Source organism: Podarcis melisellensis, assembly GCF_964234715.1.
Source record: "Podarcis melisellensis genome assembly, chromosome: 6".
NCBI classification, from domain to species: Eukaryota; Metazoa; Chordata; class Lepidosauria; order Squamata; family Lacertidae; genus Podarcis; species Podarcis melisellensis.
Genome location: NC_138538.1, coordinates 88,539,433 through 88,561,112, shown reverse-complemented (window position 1 = coordinate 88,561,112; position 21,680 = coordinate 88,539,433). Strand labels below are relative to the sequence as shown.

At 41.8% G+C, this 21,680-nt stretch overlaps 1 protein-coding gene and 1 long non-coding RNA gene across 3 annotated transcripts in view; both read left to right on the top strand.

Annotated features, from left to right (window-relative positions):
- Positions 1-807: 807 nt before the first annotated feature.
- KIFAP3 (kinesin associated protein 3) overlaps positions 808-21,680 on the top strand; it is a 68,922-nt gene continuing 48,049 nt past the window's right edge. The window contains exons 1-10 of one of the 2 annotated variants that reach the window (XM_081914844.1): positions 808-947; positions 7,363-7,494; positions 8,166-8,320; positions 9,617-9,672; positions 10,362-10,503; positions 12,176-12,275; positions 12,486-12,610; positions 13,471-13,569; positions 15,600-15,778; positions 17,612-17,774. In XM_081914844.1, the coding sequence (XP_081770970.1) occupies positions 886-947; positions 7,363-7,494; positions 8,166-8,320; positions 9,617-9,672; positions 10,362-10,503; positions 12,176-12,275; positions 12,486-12,610; positions 13,471-13,569; positions 15,600-15,778; positions 17,612-17,774 (1,213 nt within the window). In that variant the 5' untranslated portion in view covers positions 808-885. Of the gene's footprint in view, positions 948-3,323; positions 3,517-7,362; positions 7,495-8,165; positions 8,321-9,616; positions 9,673-10,361; positions 10,504-12,175; positions 12,276-12,485; positions 12,611-13,470; positions 13,570-15,599; positions 15,779-17,611; positions 17,775-21,680 lie in introns of those variants that run through there. The other variant, XM_081914843.1, reaches the window with a different exon arrangement.
- LOC309371667 lies at positions 19,401-21,311 on the top strand. The gene is made up of 2 exons (XR_014169249.1): positions 19,401-20,534; positions 20,763-21,311. It is a non-coding gene; the product is annotated as an uncharacterized lncRNA (long non-coding RNA).

The window sequence follows — 21,680 nt, the reverse complement described above, 5'->3', positions numbered from 1 at the left end:
TGGCATTCAACATCGCACTAATGAGATTTTTCTGTCATTGCAAACATTTCACCCTTCTCTTCCTGCAGGGTTCTTCTGACCCTTCTGAACAAATTTGAAAAAGGCACAGGGGGAGAATAAGGAGGAAAGTCCCACTGCACTAGCAAGACTTTTGTGCTGGCTTCCGTAAGCACAACTTAGTTAAATCCAGCCCAGTGTAATTAAAATGTTCCCTTAAAAATACATCCCACGTATAGGGAAGGAGGAGAATTTAATCTGGTCACCATTTTTAAGCAAATGGACTCCAATTACATGAATCAGAACATAATAATTGTTATGTACTGAAGTTCTCACCCTGGGCCAGCAGGGGGATACTGTAGATAGTTATGCAAATAAGGAATCGAAAGTGACATTCAGTGATTGGATAGTTTTAGAAAGTTGTTACAATAACGTTGTACTGGAGCTCTATATAAGAAGCTGACTGAACACTTCAGTTCTGTTCTGTTCTGGCCTCAGAATAAACAAGAGCTGTTTGAAGAATCACTGTGTCGTGTGATATGTTCACCCACAACTTAACAATAATCATTTGGATTAAAATGTATCCAATTCTTGCAAATTTGGCTCAAAAAAGGACCAAAATTTGTAAAAATAAATAAATGTTATTTTTAGGACAAAATATGTTTAGAGATGCATGAAAAACAAAACCCCAGAAAGACAAAGAGCACAAGTTAATGACTACTGTGACTTTCCTTTTCTTACCAGCAAGTAAGTCTGGAGTTATCATAGTGATGTCACAGTTCACAGGTCACTAAGATGCTGGGTCTCAGCAACACCAATGCCCTTTTCACCAAAGCTGCCTTTAAAGTATCAATTCAGTCACATGCTAAAAGAACATCACAGTCCATCATGATGGGCGAGGTACCTGGACAGCAGGAAGCCATGGACCCATTTTTCAGCATCATAACTAGGTAGGACTGCAATAATTTCATTTTATGGGCAGAGATCCCTTTTATATCCATTTTTACCAACAACCATTTGTAGGTTGCCTTTTGCGTTAAATTAAAGACAATCAGTTAAAGTAAATTAAACAAACACTACAGACACAAAGTAAGGTTAAGGTCTTATCTTGTATTAAACAAACTTGGACACTCTCCCATCACCTGCAATGCAGATACATTCTGAGTTGGATTCTAATGCCATGCATTTTATAACTTCACAGAGAAAGAGATCCCATTTAAAAAACCATTCCTGTCATACAAGTATCTATAATACTCCATTAACTAGCAGTGAGATAATGGATATTTTTTTAATGGCCCACCCATCTTCATGGAGATCAGTTTAATATCCAGGGAGCCATTCCCAGAATATTACAGATAATGAAAACTTCTTTCCACGCTGCTTGCTTTTGTCTTTTTGCATATATGAACTCATCTGGGCCATTACTGGCATGTATAGGACTGCTGTTTCAGTTTCCCAGTCTGTAAATGGAAATATTTCATTAGAATTGATAGTGACATCGCTCACTAGAAAGACACCACCATAACTTATCAGGATTATTTACCAAAGTCCCTCCAGTAATCCTTTACTCCTCTGTCTGCTAAGCATCAGAGCCGTATAGTACATCCCAATCCCAAATTAAAGACTGAAAGCTATGATAGCCATTTGCAAATATCTCAAGGGCTGTCTCATGGAGCAAGCTTATTTTCTCCTTCTCCAGAGGGAAGGACCTGAACCAATAGCTTCAAATGGCAAGGAGGGAGATTCCGACTAAACATCAGGAAGAACTTTTTGACAGCAAGAGCTGTTCGGCAGTAGAACGGATTCCCATGGGAGGTGGTGGACTCTCCTTCCTTGGAGATATTTAAGCAGAAGTTGGGTGGCCATCTGTCAGGGATGCTTTAGTTGAGATTCCTGCATTGCCGGGGGGGGGGGTTGGACTATATGACCCTCGGGGTCTCTTCCAACTCCACAATTCTATTAACACAGCGAGACTTAACCCCACACTATCAAATCTGAGAAAAGCAGCCTCATTTTTGCACAGAGGATATTTTGTAGTTACTTCTAACACCTGGAAACAACTTCCCAGCATGGGCGTAGCCAGGATTTTTGTGGATCCCCCAAAAAAGTTGCTTTTGGGAGGGAGATGCCCCCCCCAAATAGTTGAGCTTCGCCCAAAAAGTTGTTGAGCATTTTTGGCACATTGCCCCAAAAAATTGTTAAAATTGAGTGTTTTCAAAGCTCGTCCAAAACACTGTTGAGCTTTGGGAGACCGCCCTGCCCAAAGTTGTTAACTGAATGTTTTCTAAGCTTTTTTTAAAAAAAATTTAGGACGCCAGCCTACACTTCCCCCTAGAAAATTTCCTCTGTTATTAATATTATTATTATTCTAGATTTATTTATACCCCATCTTCCCCCCACCCCCACGACGTGGACTCAGGGCAGCTTACAGATTAAAAACAAGAAGATAGAGGTAAAAATTTAACTATAGAAAATACATTTTGGGGGTTTACATCAATAATCAAATAAAAGATATTATTATATTGATTTATTGCTGCCCCGTCTTCTTCCCCGCCCCCACGACAGGGACTCAGGGCGGCTTACAGACTAAAAACAAGAAAAGTTAAAAACACAGAGGAATAGAAACCCCAACATTTTAAAAAATATATATTATTATTAGAATTAGAAAAATCTTTATTTGCATCAGCCAAAAGCCATAGCAATAAAATAAAATGTACTGAAGATAGAGGTAAAAAATTAACTATAGAAAATAGATTTTGGGGGGTTACATCAATAATCAAATAATAGGTATTATTAATATTGATTGACTGCTACCCCGTCTTCCCCCCCCGCCCCGACAGGGACTCAGGGCAGCTTACAAAAACAAGAAAAGTTAAAAACACAGAGGAACCCCAACATTAAAAAATATATATTATTATTATTAGAATCAAAAATATCTTTATTTGCACCAGCCATAGCAATAAAATAAAAAGGACTGAAGACAGAGGTAAAAATTTAACTATAGAAAATACATTTTGGGGGTTTACATCAATAATCAAATAATAGATATTATTATTATTGATTGTTTGATTGATTGATACCCCGCCTCCCCCCACCCCCCGTTGAGGGACTCAACAAGAAAAGTTAAAAACACATAAAAATAGAAACCCCAACATTTAAAAAAGCAACAACGACGCATTAACTGAATTAAAATTCAGTCTCTCACAGAGAGACATATAAGAAAATATTCCAAAACTGACAGAGCTCAACCGCCTCACAGCCCTTCGCCCCGCCCCCTCGTGACGCCGCGCGCGCCTGCGCAGTTCGGAGGCCGCACCTGCGCCTGCGCCTCGCTGCCCTCAGCCTCCGCCTGCCGCCTCTCCATCCCTCGCTCTCTCCGTCTCCCTGGCAACGGCGCCTTCCCCGCCCCTTCTGCCTCCCCCCGATGTCCGCCGGCGACGGGCGCCCCTCGCAGCCCCCCTCGCGCTTCAGCACCGCGGCCGCCGCCATGCAGGGGGAGGACGCCCGGTACCTCAAGAGGTAGAGCGCCTCGGGGCCTGGTGTTGAGGGAGCGGCAGCGAAACGGCCCCACCTCCCCCCCCCCCGGTCGAGCATCCTCCCCTTCTCTCCCCTCCCCCCCCCTCAGGTGTCAACGAGTTGGGGGGCGGAAGGGGCGCCGGTGAGGGGGTCGCGGAGAGGTTTGGGGTGGGGGGCTGTGGGTCGTGAGGTGGTGGGAGGTGGAGAAAAAGCCGGGGGGGGGAGGGGAGAGAAGATGGCGGTGGGTTTGGGGAGAAGGTGAGGGTCCTTGGGGTGGGGGGAGAAGGTGAGGGTGGGTTTGGGGGGAAGGTGGTGGTGGGTTTGGGGAGAAGGTGAGGGTCCTTGGGGTGGGGGGAGAAGGTGAGGGTGGGTTGTGGGGAGAAGGTGGTGGTGGGTTTGGGGAGAAGGTGAGGGTCCTTGGGGTGGGGGGAGAAGGGGAGGGTGGGTTGGGGGGAGAAGGTGTGGTGGGTTTGGGGAGAAGGTGGTGGTGGGTTTGGGGAGAAGGTGAGGGTCCATGGGGTGGGGGGAGAAGGGGAGGGTGGGTTGGGGGGAGAAGGTGTGGTGGGTTTGGGGAGAAGGTGAGGGTCCATGGGGTGGGGGGAGAAGGTGAGGGAGGGTTGGGGGGAGAAGGTGGTGGTGGGTTTGAGGAGAAGGTGAGGGTCCGTGGGGTGGGGGGAGAAGGTGAGGGTGGGTTTGGGGGGAAGGTGGTGGGGGGTTTGGGGAGAAGGTGAGGGTCCTTGGGGTGGGGGGAGAAGGTGAGGGTGGGTTTGGGGGGAAGGTGGTGGGGGGTTTGGGGAGAAGGTGAGGGTCCATGGGGTGGGGGGAGAAGGTGAGGGTGGGTTTGGGGGGAAGGTGGTGGTGGGTTTGGGGAGAAGGTGAGGGTCCTTGGGGTGAGGGGAGAGGTGAGGGTGGGTTGGGGGGAGAAGTTGGTGCTGGGTTTGGGGAGAAGGTGAGGGTCGTTGAGGTGGGGGGAAGAAAGTGAGGGTGGGTTGCGGGAGAAAGGGAGGGTCCTTGAGGTGGGGGAGAGAACTTAGTGGGATGGAGGAAGCTGCCTCAGGTTGAGTCAGACCATTGGCTCATCTTACTCCGTATTGGGTCCCCTTCAGGTGTTGGATGGAACTCCCATCATTCTTAGCCAACTTCTTTGGTGATCACTCGTAGCCAATTAAGATTGTCTTCCATGACCATGGTCTTAACAGTGAGTCCGTAAGTGACTGTGGAGGCCAGTTCTGAATCCACACGTCCTTCCACAGTGAGGAGATAGGTTTCCGGGTGGGAGTTGATCCCACCAAGAGTACCTTCCTCTTAGCATGTTTCTCCCTTTCATCCTGAGTTCGAGCATCTTCAAAGCCCATGACACCTTTGGTAAAGGCTGTTCTCCAATTGGGGCGCTCACATGCTAGTGTTTCCCAGTTGTCAGTGTTTATACTACATTTTTTAAGAGTTGCCTTGAGAGAGTCTTTAAGCCTCTTCTGTTGACCACCAACATTACGCTTTCCATTTTTAAGTTCAGAATAGAGTAGTTGCTTTGGAAGATGATCATCAAGCATCCGAACAAAGTGAACAATCCAACAAAGTACATGTTGAAAAATCATTGCTTCAACACTAGTGATCTTTGCTTCTTCCAGTACACTGGCATTAGTTCGCTTGTCTTCCCAAGAGATGTGTAAAAATTTTCGGAGACACCGTTGATGGAATCTTATGAGGAGTTGGAGTTTATAAGTGGTCCATGTTTAGCCAGCATGGCCAGTGGTCAGAGATGATGGGACTTGTACTTCAGGGACATCCAGGGTTTCAAGCAGGGATCTCTCACAGTCTGGAGAGGCCAGCCCCAGCGTAAAAACTTTAAAACCAAGGTTGCCGTGGCCGAAACAGAGTGTGTGGTTGCTATTTTGGGGGCAAGACGACTCTAAAGTCTTATTTTCCAAATGATGGGCTGACCGCACAGTTCAACGTCTGGCTGGTTCTGAGGATGACCTTGAGCTGGGTTAAGAACACCGAGAACTTGAAGAAAAAAAGTCCCTTGATCCAGTGACAGTCCACGTATATATTGGCCTATTCTGAGCTCTCTCTTTTTAATGCTGACTGCTCCTGTTCAGGGCTCAAGCTGCACAGAAAAGGCACTTTGATTCCAGAAATTCATTCTGGTTGTGCAGATAAAAGATAATAGTAATAATTTTATTGTTTATACTCTGCCCATTTGGCTGGGTTTCCCCAGCCACTCTGGGCAGCTTCCAGCACATATATAAAATCAGATGTCTTCTAAAAGTTGGGTAGTAACTGATAAGACTTCTACAGGATTGGCTAGTAACTGATAAGACTTCTACAGGATGGGGTATTAGTGTGTGAAAGGAGTCCGGATCCAATGATCCCCAGGCATACATCTCCAGATGGTGAGAGATTAAGTGCCATTCTGGCACCCAGACATCTTCACTTGGGTCGAAAGCTAAGTGTAAAATGCGCCTGGCACCTTGCTAATTTCAAACATTGGCTAGCGGGGGGGGGGGGGGTTGGACCTCAGGGGACCATCTGCTCACAAGGCACATATTCTCTTCCACTGAGCAATAGGTGGGAGAGCTTGACAATGCCACAGGAAAGTGCTTTTGGAAGCTTTTGCACTGCTTCATGGCAAGAAGAAAGCAGACAGTGCAAGGGCATCTTTCTAAGGCATGATACTTAGCAGAATAAACTTTAAATGTGAGGGCACTTTTCAGTGGCTGCTAACATTCATGTCTCTGAATGTTAGTTCCTGGGGAACAAGCAACGGGAGGGCTGTGACCTTCATTCCCTGTTTGTGAGACTTCTTTCTGATCACTGTTGGGTTTTGCAGCAGTCCAGCAGTACTTTATATATTTTTATAATCTTGTGGCTTGATAGTACACCTGGCAGGTGGAAGGCCAAGTAGTGCGTTCAGCTTTATTTCCTCATCCGTTACTGTGACAAATAATAGGTGCTGATTGCTATCTGAAGTGTCATCCATGTATACTCTGAGACAGCTGCTTGAAATAGCATCTCCTGTATCAGTGGTTCTCAAACAACAACCCCTCAGTGAAAATTGCTAAGGTTTTTGGTGGACCACAGTGCTTTTTCTGCCTGTTGTAGCAACTGAAATGTGTTGGGCTAGATGACACACTGGAGCACGTCAGTGGAGCTCAGGGATGATGAATGATGCAAATATGGCCTGGACCTGGTAGATACTGCTTTCCTAGAAACATCTGCATTTGCTAGCTCTCCATTTGTCAAAATGGGAATAGTAGAAACTGCCGCAGCTGACTATTCCAAGAGTAAACAAAACAGTCTAAAGTACATTTTGCACTAAAAGTTCTGTGTAGGTAACAAAAAATTCTATTTACCTGAAAAGGAGAATTGTATCTGCTTGTTTTGGTGATGGGAAGCGGTAATTGGCTCTGTCATTCTTATTGTTCTGGGATCAGATGTTTTTCCTTATGGCTTTTTCCTTAGAAATGGTTTTAATAGTAGTTAGTTGTATCCCACATTTCATGTGCAAAACATGACAGTAAGGCTTTGTACTGAGAGACAAAGCCAAGAAGTATTATCCAAATGAAGAGAACCAAAAGGAACATATACTTTGCCAAAGAAATACAAGCAAGTCAATAAGGGATGCTAAAAAGAAAAAAAAGGACTTTAGGAGCATATTGCTTAAAACATAAAAGACCAATAACAAACCAGTCTTTAAAGAAATACAATAGTAGCAGGAGACCGCCTAAGGAGGGTGGTAGGACCTTTGGATGTCAAGAGGGTCAAATATAAGTTGAACTTATTGTATCAAATATATGTTTTTCTTATCACCCAGCATAATTGCTACACGTTATTTTTCTTACTTAACAGGAAGGTAAAAGGGGGAAATATTGATGTACATCCATCAGAAAAGGCACTTATTGTTCACTATGAAGTGGAAGCTACCATCCTTGGGGAGATGGGAGATCCTATGCTGGGAGAGCGAAAGGAGTGTCAAAAAATGTAAGTTTATAGTATTCAAAAGTTCTTGTTAAAATACCTTTGATGTCTAGCTTTTTTCATTTTTAAAGTTTCAAAAAGTTTAAATCAGGAAATTTTCGATAACCTAAATCAGTTGAGACTTGATTGAGCATATAGTAAACTATATCAACTCTACATAATTTATAAAAAATTGGGAGGAGCGTTCTTGGTTTGGTTTGGCTTTTGTTCATTTTTATTATGTATTTTGTGTTCCCATTTTGTATTTTAATGTTGTGAACCACCCTGTAATCTTTGCATGAAGGGCGGTAGACAAATTTAATAATAATAATAATATGTGTCAAAAAGATTTTCAAAAGCCAAATATTTCAGGAAAAACCAAAAAGCATAATATTCTAACCCAAAATAGCAGGGATGAGCTGGAAAGTCCTTGTGGCTCACTAGGAGACCCTCCCCTGAGCCCAAACAGGACACCAATGATCCAAAAGTCCAGAAAAAAAGACTCCAAGGGCTCCAAAATGGCATGTGGGAGCTCTCGCTGCTGCTGTGCTACTCCGCTCAACAGCTGGGGGGGGGGGAACTGTATGTACTGCAGTGGGCTCCCCACAGGATGCAACCCCCACGTAAGTGGGGAGTCACCTGTATATGAGATCTGCATCAGTTAAGAGTGAAAAATCTTGGATTATATTTTACAGCATCCGATTGAAGAGTCTCAATGCGAACACAGACATTTCTTCCCTGGCTCGGAAGGTGGTGGAGGAATGCAAGCTTATTCACCCCTCCAAACTAGCAGAGGTAGAACAGTTGCTGTATTACCTGCAGAACCGCAGGGACACCTCATCGGCAAAAGGTGGGCAAAACAAGATTAAATGCAGACTTTGAAACAATCTGTGGTGTAGGCACCTCTCACTTTTACCTGTTTATTGAGGGGAGAAGAGCAGTGGTGAAGGCAGCCTCTCTTTCCACCAGATAAACAACTTTCTGGGGAAAACATAACCAGCCAAGTAGAAGAACACTAAAATATGAATACTTTTTCTTTAATCAAGCAATATCACTGGCATTTTTGTTGTTGAAAATTCTTTCCCAAATGTGCATTTAGTGAGATAGAGAAAGATGCCGCATGATGCTTTCAATCAACTCTGATCAGTGTTTTTTTTGGGGGGGGGGGTGAAGAGGGAAGGTAGAAGGAAAGTCCTTAAGGTTGGGATCCTAAAAGGTTGCATAAAATTATAGCCCCCTGCAATGTCCTATTTACAGAGTATTTTACCCATGATTCCCAAGCTCAGCAATGGCCCCCACTAACAAAAATCCTGGCTACACCCATGCTGCCTTTCTAATGACAAATAATAGCAATTGTAAAGTTATTTACTAGAAACTACTTCTCAAAATTAAATACAGTTTCTCATAATGTCAAAATCAGCATTGTGACATAACATATTAAAATGTGGCTTATTTGGTTAAACACCAAGTCCGGTATGTACAAAATGCAATTCCTATTTTGTCAGTCCTGTAGTATATTCATTTTTTCATCTTCTCTTGTATATTTCTATGTGATGGAGAGTAACATGGAAAAGTTTTCTAAGTGTCTAATGATGATGATAAGGTTGGTAGACATAAGAAACTGGCACTGGTAGATGCTGGCACAGGCAGACGAGACAAGAATTCCTGGATGTTCCCCTGTTTCGCCCCAAGGGGCTTCATCATTCATTCATTTTCAATTGGTTTTGCATAATATAGGCATTCTAGTGGTTTTGCCTTTCTAATGGCAGCTGCTCCTCTGGAATGACATTCTTTAGGTTGCGATGAGCTGCTGCTAAGAGGGATAGTGTCCCCTTAGGTGTGCCCAGAGAAGCAGTTTGTGTGCTCTTTTCTTTTGTGTGTAACCTAAGTGGCAATCTGTGATAATGGACTAGACTGATACCCTGACCTGAAAATACGTCTACCGTCCTAGAAATCAGTAAACTGTGGATTTCAATGGAACTTCCCCAAGAATGCATAGGCGTTTGGCATGTATGAGTGCCACTGACCCAGCACTTTTCAGTTCTCCTCCAGATCCATTTTTGAGCTGAACATAAAGAGACGGTTTAAAATAAAGCGAGAATGTTAAAGGAGCCTTTATTGCTATGACTCTGTTTTCTTTCCATAGAAAAGAAGGAAAAATCCAATAAGCCAAAAGATCCACCACCTTTTGAAGGAATGGAGGTAGGCATTGTTAAAGTTAGCGGGTTTTAAATACTGTATAGTTAAACTTTTCTGTCATCTCATTGACTTGTTTGGAATGAATTCTTCTATTCTAGACGAAGTTTAAAAATTACTGAAAGATGCAGTAGTAGTACATGATAATAATGTACTTCATAACCATTTTGTAAAATTGCAAAATGGTGAATTCCTTCCTTGAAGGGGTTTTAAGCTGAGGTTGGATGGCCATTTGTCATGGATGCTTTACTTGAAATTCCTGCATTGCAGGGGGTTAGACTAGATGACCCTTGGGGTCCCTTCCAATTCTACGATTCTGTGATTCTGTAGTGCACTTTGTTGTTGTTGTTTTAAAAAATTCAAACAATGTTTGATATAATTTTATGCTGCTTAACTGCTGTGTTTAATGATACGTAAACTGACACTTTACAAAATAAAATGATTAATTTGGGTAGCACATTCATGTTCATAATGGCTATCTTCCCCACCCCTGAAGTTTTCAATCATACTTATCTCTGTGTCTCATTTCAAACCTGTTTAGACAAGATTTCATTCCTCACTAGCTACTTATACGAATTATCCTTTAAATTCAGTGGGACTACTTGTATGAAAAATAAGAAATGAATATAAGTACTTGCAATTTGTTTCCTGGCGTGTCTGCAGTATTTTCCTTTTTCTCTGCTTGATATTTTCAGATTGATGAAGTAGCCAATATCAATGACATGGACGAATACATTGAACTACTTTATGAAGATATTCCTGATAAAGTGCGTGGCTCTGCACTCATTCTGCAGCTGGCCAGAAATCCTGATAATCTGGAAGAACTTCTGCTTAATGGTAATTTTAGTCTTATTTCTAACTTTCAGCTTGTGAAGGGAATTTTGCCTCAGTAAATGGAGCAGGCTTAGTAGTCAGATTTTCATTTAAGCTTTTCAGATAAGTACCAGCCAAAGGCCCTGGCATCATCCAGAGAAGGAAAACAAAAACCAGAACAGCATACATATGTAGTAAAACCATGATCAAATCCACCAAAACTTCTTATTGCACAGAATAAAAAGTAATTCTCAAAAAAATATGCAAATTAGTCCTCAGAGTCCCCTTTGCAATTGACCACTGGCTTATTCAGTTCTTTCTTCCTAATCTTCCTAGCCTGTGCTTTTTTCTGGGGGACGCATACCCCTGAACATTTTGTGAATCTAAGTTTGGCCTCATTGAGGGGCAGTATTTCAATATGAGTAGGAAAATGAGAGTACCCCTAAACATTTTTTAAGAAAAACAGCACTGTTCCTAGCTGCTAGGGCATAGACAGACACCTTATAAGTCACAGAGTCCTCAGTATCACTCAGCAGCCATTTCACCCTCTCCGCCCTGGTTAGACTTAGTGGTCTTTGTGCATGTTTGTTAGGTTTATCTTAATTACTTATTTTTAAATATGCATATGCATCACTCTGCCTCACAGTTTCTTGAACCAGGAATTTTTCAGCCACTGGTTTGCTAAACTATGATCCCTTGAGACCCAGAATTCTAACTTCTAGCAGTGAGAAACTGAAGTGGAAGCTCTTTAGACACTGACTGTCTTGTTCTAGTGTTGGCGTCTTTTGCTTTGATTTCTGGCTCCTATTCTTTATACCTCTCCATCTTTGCTCCTTGCTATTTTTCATCTTTATCATTTTTAATTTTTTAAAAAAATATTTATTAAATTTTTATAGCGCCCTAATACCCATAGATCTCAGGACAATTCACAACATAAAATTACACAAAATACATAAGAACAAAGACAACCCTGTAATGTCCCCTTCCACAACACATTTAAAAGGGCATTGGATGTCAGTCAGCCAAAGGCAAGGTTAAAGAGGAACGTCTTCACCTGGTACCTAAAGGTGTATAATGAAAGCGCCATGCGAACCTCCCTAGGGAGAGCATTCCACAAATGAGGAGCCACTGTGGAAAAGACCTCTTCTGGAGGAGGCACACGAAGAAGGGCCTCAGAGGATGATCTCAGGTTGCAGCTAGGTTCATATGGAGAGAGGCGGTCCTTGAGGTCCTGAGCCATTTCAGGCTTTATAGGTCAAAACTAGCACTTTGAATTGGGCCCAGAAACTAATTGGTAGCCGGTGCAGTCAGGCCAAGATCGGTGCAATATGCTCAAACCACCTTGCCCAGCTGAGCAATCTGGCTGCTGAATTCTGCACTCACTGAAGTTTCTGAGCTGTCTTCAGAGGCAGCCTTGATATATAACACATTGCAGTAATCTAAGTTAGAGGTTGGTTCTCATTCCTGCTTTCTGAACCTAACGCAAACTTGCTTGCCATTTTAGTGTGCCTAGATAGGATATTGTAAAGCAAGTTCTAGAGGGATCATGAATTGAAGAGGCAACTCTAAAGTAACATGGCAGGATATATTTTGTGGCTAAGTGCATGTTTCAGATGGTCTTACGGGGCAAGAATGTTTGCTTCCTGATGCAGTGTAATCCGCAGCCGAGACTGATCATACTCTCCCCCTTCTTTAGAAACTGCACTGGGTGCTTTGGCCAGAGTTCTACGAGAGGACTGGAAACAAAGTGTAGAACTTGCTACTAATATCATTTATATTTTCTTCTGCTTCTCAAGGTATGTCACATAATTTATAATGTATATGAATGTATTCTGAAAATTTAATATATATATTTTAAATGAGGATGCTGAAGCACAGAGTTGAACCTCTCTGTCATTGCAACATCACTGATCTGTTTTTGTGTGTGTTAGACTGGCAATAGAAGTTTTGTTTCAAAGCCAATCACCCTGGTCTGATTTTTTTTATTGGTATTTTTCATAATGTAGTTTTTCTCAGTTTCATGGACTTATCACACACTACAAGATTGGGGCTCTCTGCATGAACATCATTGATCATGAATTGAAGAGGCATGAGCTGTGGCAGGAAGAACTCACGAAGAAGAAGAAAGCCGATATCCTTTCTGTAATTTTATCTTAGCCTTCACCTTAGCTTTGTTATCTGTAGTAGACAAGTGGGACTGCAACACATTATTGTAGCATTTAGTGCTCCTGTTCAGAGTTCCAGCCAATCAACCACCTTCCCTTAAAAAATCCAGTCATTATTGTGTGTTCACTAAGCACACTCAGTCTCCATTGGAGTATTTTAGGGTCCCCTCTTAGGGTTCCTACCCTAAAGTTCTGCAGGCCAGGTATTACTTCTCTTTAAGACTGGATAGTGTCATTTTGACTACATAAGGATGCACACAGATGGGATGAGCTCACTGTTCATTATAGGGATGGGACAGCAAATTGCCTTAGAATAATCTGATTGCTTTGGGACATGGGTGGCGCTGTGGGTTAAACCACAGAGCCTAGGACTTGCCGATCAGAAGGTCGGCAGTTCAAATCCCCGCGACGGGGTAAGCTCCCGTTGCTCGGTCCCTACTCCTGCCAACCTAGCAGTTCGAAAGCACGTCAAAGTGCAAGTAGATAAATAGGTACCACTCTGGCGGGAAGGTAAATGGCGCTTCTGTGCGCTGCTCTGGTTCGCCAGAAGCGGCTTAGTCATGCTGGCCACATGACCCGGAAGCTGTACGCCGGCTCCCTCGGCCAATAAAGCGAGATGAGCGCCGCAACCCCAGAGTCGGTCACGACTGGACCTAATGGACAGGGGTCCCTTTACCTTTACCTTTAATCTGATTGCTTTACTTATAGAAGTTGTCAGATCCTAGCTTTGAATTGCATCAGACTGCTTGTACTCATGACTGAAGAGTTTCTGTTCTTTTTTTTCCCCCCTGATGTGTTGAGCATATTCTTAACTCCCAATGTTCACTTGATGAAGATCCTGATAATCAGACCCTGAAAAAAGAATATGAAAAAACCTTTAAAAAGTACCAGGGGCTTGTTGTCAAGCAAGAGCAGCTCCTTCGAGGTACAAATTCCTAATGTAGTAGTTACTTTCTCCGTTCTTAAGGGAAATGGTTGACAAGGACTCCAAGGTTGTTGATGTCCTTTTAACACTGAAGCTATTTGGGCTACTCAGAACTGCTATTTCAGCGAAGCTTATTTTGGTTTTGCAGCTATTAATAGCAGGTGGGCACCTTTGCTGAACTGTTTTTGGTTTTTTTACACCTGTTAAAAACATTTTCATTTCAGCAAGCTTACCCAGACTTGTTACTTTGTTATTGGAGTGTCATTGGTTGTTCCTAGAGTTGGTGAGGCCCATGAGCTAACAACAAAAAACAGCTGTGTCATTGACCCAGTAGAGCAGGCGCCCCCAACCTGCGGCCCTCCAGATGTTTGGCCTACAACTCCCATGATCCCTAGCTAGCAGGACCAGTGGTCAGGGATGATGGGAATTGTAGTCCAAAACATCGGGGGGGGGATGAAGGTTGGGGATGCCTGCAGTAGAGGTTCCGCAGGCACTTTTTGTTGAAAATGTAAATGCCTGCTGAAAACTTTTCTATTCCACAGGCCTATGCAGGCAACTAAGGACACATCTTTCTGCAATAGCTAGTTGTTGTTTTTTAATAAATAAATGTATTATTATAAACCGCTTTGATTTTTTTTAAAGGAAATAGCAGTATGTAAATATTTGTTATAAATAAATTACTTTTATTTATTTTTAAAGTTTGATTATTTTATTGATTTTTAAAATAAACATTTTAGACTTTCATAGGTAACTGCTTAATATACTTTTTCATTAAACAGTCTATGAATTTTGTTAAACAGCCAATTATTTCTACTTACAAATTCATCTGTTGAGAAAAGCCCCCTGCTTTCAGGTTACATGAGGCCTGCATAGAGCTAAGGTCCTAGCACACTACCAACATGAACTAGGTATCAGCTAGTGACCATCAGAAAATGAGAAATTTCTAGCATTTGTTTAAGAATAGAATATATTGAACAGATAAAACTTTCTATGGAAATTTGATACTAGATCATGGATATTAATAGTACAGGAAAATGTGAACCCCGATATTCTTCTAAATATTGTTGGCACAGTCAAACCACTGTGTTAGTAATACCTAAGTGACCTTCCCTGGGCACAATGCCTAAATATGGTTGGATGTTATTACACAATTTGGAAGCATGTATAATCTTTTGTGGCACTTGGTTGAAGTCTAGATAAGACTACAGGTCAATAGTGTATGAAATCTCTTAACGCTTTGTTCATTCATATAATTCAACTGGAGAATAGAATTTGCCTTTCATTATGAGTTGTAGAGTCCATTGATTTCAGTGGGATGTGTAACAAATAATACTGCCCGGGTATAGCTTATTATTATTTACGCTTATGGTGGAATGAACTTAAACCTTCTCCTTTAATTTATTTGAAATGTTTTCCTTTATCCAGAAGTCTTACTGTAGGTAGCAGGTATAGAAAGAGAGCCCATTTAACTTTAAGACTAACCATCAAATTCCAGCTCAACTGAAAGGCGTTTCTCTGCCTCTGGAACCTCCAGGGAAACAGTTCTGAGCAACCACTCAAGAAGTGTGCTAGTCCATCTTTGCTGCTTATATATGGTCCACTGATGATTCTGTAAAGACAAAGGTGGTGCCCTGGGGGGTGGGAAAGGTCAACAACTTTGTCCGGATTTTCACTTTTGGGAATATGGCAACCCTAGGTAGGAGCCAAGCCATGTTTAATATTGTTGTGATAATTGGTGTAAATATTTGAGTTTATTTTTAAAAGACCAAGCTACATTTTCCCAGTAAACTAAAACACTTAAAATATATACAGTAGCTTATTTCTAGCTTTTCGTTGTTGAAATCACTTAAGCATCAAAGAGGACACACTATGCTTAAGTGGCTCTCATTTCACTGACTCATACACAGGAGATGTTTGCAGTATCCAAAATCCTTGGAAATATTTCACATTCTTAGAAATGAATGAGCGCTACAATTTTTGTTCCTCAGTATTGTGATTTCTCCCCCCCACCCCACCCCCAAATGTTCCAGTTGCCCTTTACCTGCTGTTGAACCTTGCGGAGGATACTCGTACTGAGCTGAAGATGAGGAACAAAAACATTGTCCACATGTTGGTGAAAGCTCTGGACCGGGATAACTTTGAGCTGCTGATACTGGTTGTGTCATTTCTGAAGAAACTCAGCATCTTCATGGAAAACAAAAATGATATGGTAAATCTTCTAGCATTTTGCTGAAACCATGTTAGTTGTCTATGGAAAGCTAATCAACAAAAGGCAACATCATTGCTTTCCTGTTCTCCATTTGTACCTAGGTCTGCATTTGCAGTTTGCTTGAATTGGTATGGCGTTAGATCAATTAGTTTACAATGCCTAAGTATCTGGGAACTTGCACCTTCATGTACCTCACACAGGGAAAGATAAAAGCTCACTGGAAGTGTGCATGTCTTTCATGTAGAGGAGTCCCTCACAACTCCAGGGCTTGGAAAGGTCTCTGTCTGATATGTTGAAATGCTATGGCCAATCACAGTAGATTTCTATGGGATCAACGGACAAATGGCTGACTTGGTGTATGCAGGCATGCCTTTTAGCTGAATATATTAGGTTATTCAGAGGGACACGGGTGGCGCTGTGGGTTAAATCACAGAGCCTAGGACTTGCCAATCAGAAGGTTGGCGGTTCGAATCCCCGTGACGGGGTGAGCTCCTGTTGCTCGGTCCCTGCTCCTGCCAACCTAGCAGTTTGAAAGCACGTCAAAGTGCAAGTAGATAAACAGGGACCGCTCCGGTGGGAAGGTAAACGGCGTTTCCGTGTGCTGCTCTGGTTTGCCAGAAGTGGCTTAGTCATGACCCAGAAGCTGTCTGCGGACAAACGCCAGCTCCCTTGGCCTATAGAGTGAGATGAGTGTGCAACCCCAAAGTCGGTCACGACTGGACCTAATGGTCAGGGGTCCCTTTTTATTAGGTTATTCAAGACCAGCAATAGGGAGACTATAGCCCTTCAGATGTTGTTTGACTGCAACTCCGATCATTTATTTCAGCAGTTAAATAAAGGCAACTCCCCTCTTTTATGGGGGTTAAGTTCCGGCGCCCCACACACCTAATGGGGAGCACCGTCTAGACACCCTTTCGACGCCCACCCTGCCACATTCTTTCCACCTAGATAAAAAATACTGCACCAAAAATATCCACAACTGGAGTTGAAGGAGACATCGTGCTTAAACTCTTTGGGTTTTTTGCATCACTCTGATCTTGATATTACTATGTTTAAAATTCTGCAGCAGATGCCTTGAATTCAGTTACTGAGTTCTTGCCTGTACCCTTCTATGACTTCTATTGATTTAAAAAGGGATGACAAAAACATTCTGATTGTTTTCTTTCCGTTTTGCTTCTTAGATTAAAGAAATAGGTATGCTTTTGCATAAAACTAGAGAGTCTTGACATGTATCAGAGAAATGTTGCTGAGGAGAGGAATCTTGTTTACTGCCAGTCATGATCAAATGTCTCTCTTTGCTCTGTCCTCTGTGCAGAAAACATGATATCGGGATATGATACTGCTCATAAGTCTTTGGAATATAGCTTTTAAAATGAATTAATTAAATCGTTCTGGCATTTAAAATGATATGCAGTTGAACATGACCTTCATACATCTGTTAAAGGGTAACATTTTGCTGCCTAGAATACACAGTGTCTTGGTAGTTATAGTTTCATATAGTTAATTGTTTCATCTCACTCCTCCACCCCAGTTTTTACTAATTCTTTAATTGCATTCCTAAAGTTCTGAGCCTGTAGTTTCACTTGAACAGGTTCTCTTTCCAGATGCTAAGCATTGCTGAACTTTGACTTAAGTATTGTTTATGTTTTGGTAACCTTCAGCCAGAAGTTGTTCATGAGGAAACTTCAGCAGACCTCTTTTTAGAAAAATAAAAATTACTGTATTTCAGGAGAAAATGCTTTGGAAGCCTTAACCTTTTAACTGTTGTTCCATTTTATGAAATCTTTGCAAGAAGGCTTTCAGAATTCTTACTTTCCTATGCTTCTAACACAGGTTGAAATGGATATTGTTGACAAACTGGTTAAAATGGTACCATGTGAACATGAAGACTTGCTGAACATTACTCTTCGACTTTTACTGAACCTTTCATTTGACACAGGCTTGAGAAATAAAATGGTACAAGTTGGGCTTCTTCCAAAACTCACTGCATTGTTGGGTAGGTTTCAGTCTTTTTCCACTACTCACTTTAACCTTAGAGCTACTGAAAGCATTTTCTTAGTGAAATATTTTCTGGAAAAATACATATTTTTGCTACTGATCTCCTAATTATTACCAATTCTCTAACATGCCCCTTTAAATGAAGCTGTTTTAGAATATAGCAAGCATAGTTCAAGGTAATATTTGAGTTAAAGCTCTCAAGGTAGGGGGAAAATGAAAATATGATGTGGGGAATGGGAAGAAATTTGGTTTTGTTTGCCTTTTAATGAGCAGCAAACTAAAATGCACTTTTTGAACACAGCTAGCCTCTAAAATTTGCACTTCTCTGATTTTTATATAATGTTTTTCAACCAAACAATCTGTAGAAAAACACATTTATTATTGTTGTTGTTATTAAAAATTGTATACTGCCCTTCATCCAAAGATCGCAGAGAAGTTCACAGCATAAAAAAATTAGAACACAAAATAATGTGTATAAAAATGCATACATTCATGAAAATGACAAACAAAAATGCATTAGGTTGGAAGAAATTGCTTGCAAAAATGTGTATATTGGTGAAACATGCATTCAAAAATGTATTTTTTAAGAGAAATTCACACTTCAATTTAGACAAGTATCTCTCTAAACTGTAGTTCATTCATATATCTCTGTAACAAGCCAGCTTGAATTAGGTCCACACTTGGAAATTATTTCTTCTATGTAATGATTAATAAATGAAGTTGAGGACCACTTCTAGATGTAGTATTAAACATGATATATCTGCAAAATTAGATTCTGGATATTCTCAATCAGTGTTCAAAACTCCCATTGTTCTAGGCGCATTTTGTGACAAGGAATTTCACTATCACAAGCAGTTTCTGAGCTCTGGGTGCAGTACTGTGCCGAAGATTTCAGATTAAAACTGCAGAGTGGAAGGAAAGGCAGGTCCTTTTTCTGCCTCCCCACTTCCAGCTGCCTCCCCACTTCACAGGTTCTCAAAAGACTTCTGCTGATATGCCCACACAAATATTTAACATGTTGGCACTCCATGAACCTGTTTGTCTCCAGAACCCAGCTTGCTTTCCGTCAGTCAGTTCTGTCAGTTAGCTATACTTTTATTTTGTTGGCTGCAAATTTTGCGCAGGCTATTCTGAAGCCGGGCAAGGCAAATCCTACAGAGATGGCTTTTTATTCCCTTAACAGCCGAAAACCCAAGCCTTGGGAGCCTGTTTCCATTTAGCCTTGTCCAGAGAGATGTGAGCAGCGAAATATTTCCACATAATTCTTTTGTAATCCTGGCATGACCCTGCTTTGTGTTGGTTTGAAAATAAGAGGAATAGCTGTCGGTCTGCCTGAAAAAAGTAGGTTGGGATCTCAGTGTGCTTGAAGCACACTTGTGGATACTACAGAGACAGACACTTGGGGTGGATTTTTGCATTCTTGTTTCTTGATTTTTGCATGGTGCCTTTTTTATATAGAAAAATTGTGCCCGTACTCACCATGAAGTTGTTCTAGTAAGTGCCACACTTTTAACATTTGGGAAAGAAGGTGCCGGTACTGCGTACCTTTGAGTATCCCCGGGGGGGGGAAAGCACTGGACCGTCAAGATAGTAGGGGGAGCTAATGGGTTGCTCTCTAGTTATATGAATCGGGTGGCCTGATAGTCATCGGAAGCTTAAACAAAAGGAACTGTAGCAATCTAAGTGAACCAATCCATCTTTTGAAAGGACACGAAGGCTTTTCTTGACAACCTTTCAGAACATAAAGAGGATTGTGGCAGAATGAATTGATTCTTGTAAGTTAGTGCTGGGCCCAGATAAATTATGCTTGAGTGGTGTTATAATCCAGGGTTAGGGAGCTGGCCAGTGGACTGGATCCTGATCTCCCCCAACCCCTGTGGGTCATTTTAACAGGTGAGTGAGGGTTGTCCACCTATCAGTTCCTGCATCATTGCCTGCCTGTTGGGTTTAGGGCAGGTGGGTGTGGCTTGGAAGAAATGGCCTTCCAGCCAAATTAGGACCCCTACGAGGCCTAATTAGCCCTACAGGCCTGAGTTTCCCCATTGCTGCTATGGTCCCTTAATTGGCAGGCATTCATTCTTTACCTTTGGACTCAGCAGCACTGGCAAAGAAAAAGCGCTTTGTATGTGTCTTTTATGCATTCTAAAACTATGACACCAGATGGTGCTGTGGAGTTCTGTTTTTGCTAACCCGGTTTCTCATACAAAGTTTGAGATGCATTCAACTGAAACACTTCTTTGATGGGTCAAGATCCAGCTTTTCATTCCCTAGGAAATTATTTTCTTGACAAATATAGTGTAATAAGGCCTGTCTCTGAAGTCACTCGAGCCATCTGCCTATAAAGTGAATTGTTCATCAAAATTGGGGCATTGTAAAACTATGTTAACCAAGATGCTTTTTTAAGTTAGTAAATGCTTTTTAACCTTCTTTTGACTGCAATACCTTGTTCTTTCTCCTAAGTCAGTTCTATGAGGGGTGCTGCTGTTGGTAAAAAAAATGAAGGAGAAAATGTTTGTACAATCCCACTTCAAAATGATTCTCCACCTCACCTTCTTAGTTTCACATTTGTGGCATAATTGAATGGCCTTAACTTTGACTGTCTTGATTTTCTAAACCCCCTTCCGAAAAAGGCCTGGTCTTCAAAACCTGTTTGCTACTTCTGATTTCTCCGAAGGAAAGTATTGCAATTTCTTTCCTTAATAAATGGTGATTTAGAACCTCGAAACAGATGATCATATTGATATCTGGAGATACAGTGGTACCTCGGGTTAAGTACTTAATTCGTTCCGGAGGTCCGTACTTAACCTGAAATTGTTCTTAACCTGAAGCACCGCTTTAGCTAATGGGGCCTCCTGCTGCTGCCGCGCCGCCGGAGCATGATTTCTATTCTCATCCTGAAGCAAAGTTCTTAACCTGAAGCACTATTTCTGGGTTAGCGGAGTCTGTAACCTGAAGCGTATGTAACCTGAGGTACCACTTTAAACAGGTTCATGGAGTGCTGAAGTGCTAAATATCTGTTTGGGCATATCAGGTTGTGCTTATAACTTGTAACTGCTGCCTCCTGTGCTTTTGCTGTATTTGCAACACTGAAGTGACCTCTTAGATGCAGACCTGGGTAGTGTGTATAGAGGTCCTGGGCTGCCCAAAACACGCCCCTGCCTTGCTGTTGTGGTCCAAAGAAAAGGAAAGCAATACATTTGGCACCATCTTGGCGGCAGGAGTTGCCTGAAGGAGGCATACAAGACACTATCCAACAGCCTTAGGGACTCCACTGCAGATTTGTGTAGGGTTTACTCCTGAACCTTTTGTTCTTCCAAAGATGTATTGCAAGGCATTTTTCCGTGGGGTTTACAACCGAAGCCTTTCTCATGTATGAGTGTAGCCGCAAGGCTGTGGTGGTTTAGGACCAGAGTTTTGCTTCTCCTAGTTGGGCTACTTTCCCAGGTTGCCCATCTGCCCTTCAAGCTTAACCTGTTCACAAAGTTTAATTGATAGTCAAAAACAACTGCAAATAAACTTTGTTTTTATGTCTTTACACGTGTCTTGTGGTATTATATGCTTCTATTGTGTTCAGTTTTATCTTCAGCTTTTAAAAAGTTGTATGCCTTCTTTGTCTACCGGAGCTATGGTCTTTTTTCTTTTCTTTTTTAATAAAGGTTCCATTATTTTTATGAACGTTTATTTCCAAGAAGTTTTAAACCAACTTTTCCTTTATGCCCTGGCTTGGCCTTTTCATAATGAATTTAATATGCAGTTTCACACATTTGTTTGAGAAAGGACCTTCTTATTGGCTACAGCAATGTTGTTCTAATTTTAATAAGCCTAATTTATCCTATAAAGAAACATACATTTTCCAACCCGATTAAGTGAGCAAACAATTGGGGTTAGATGTGGCAGATCGTAA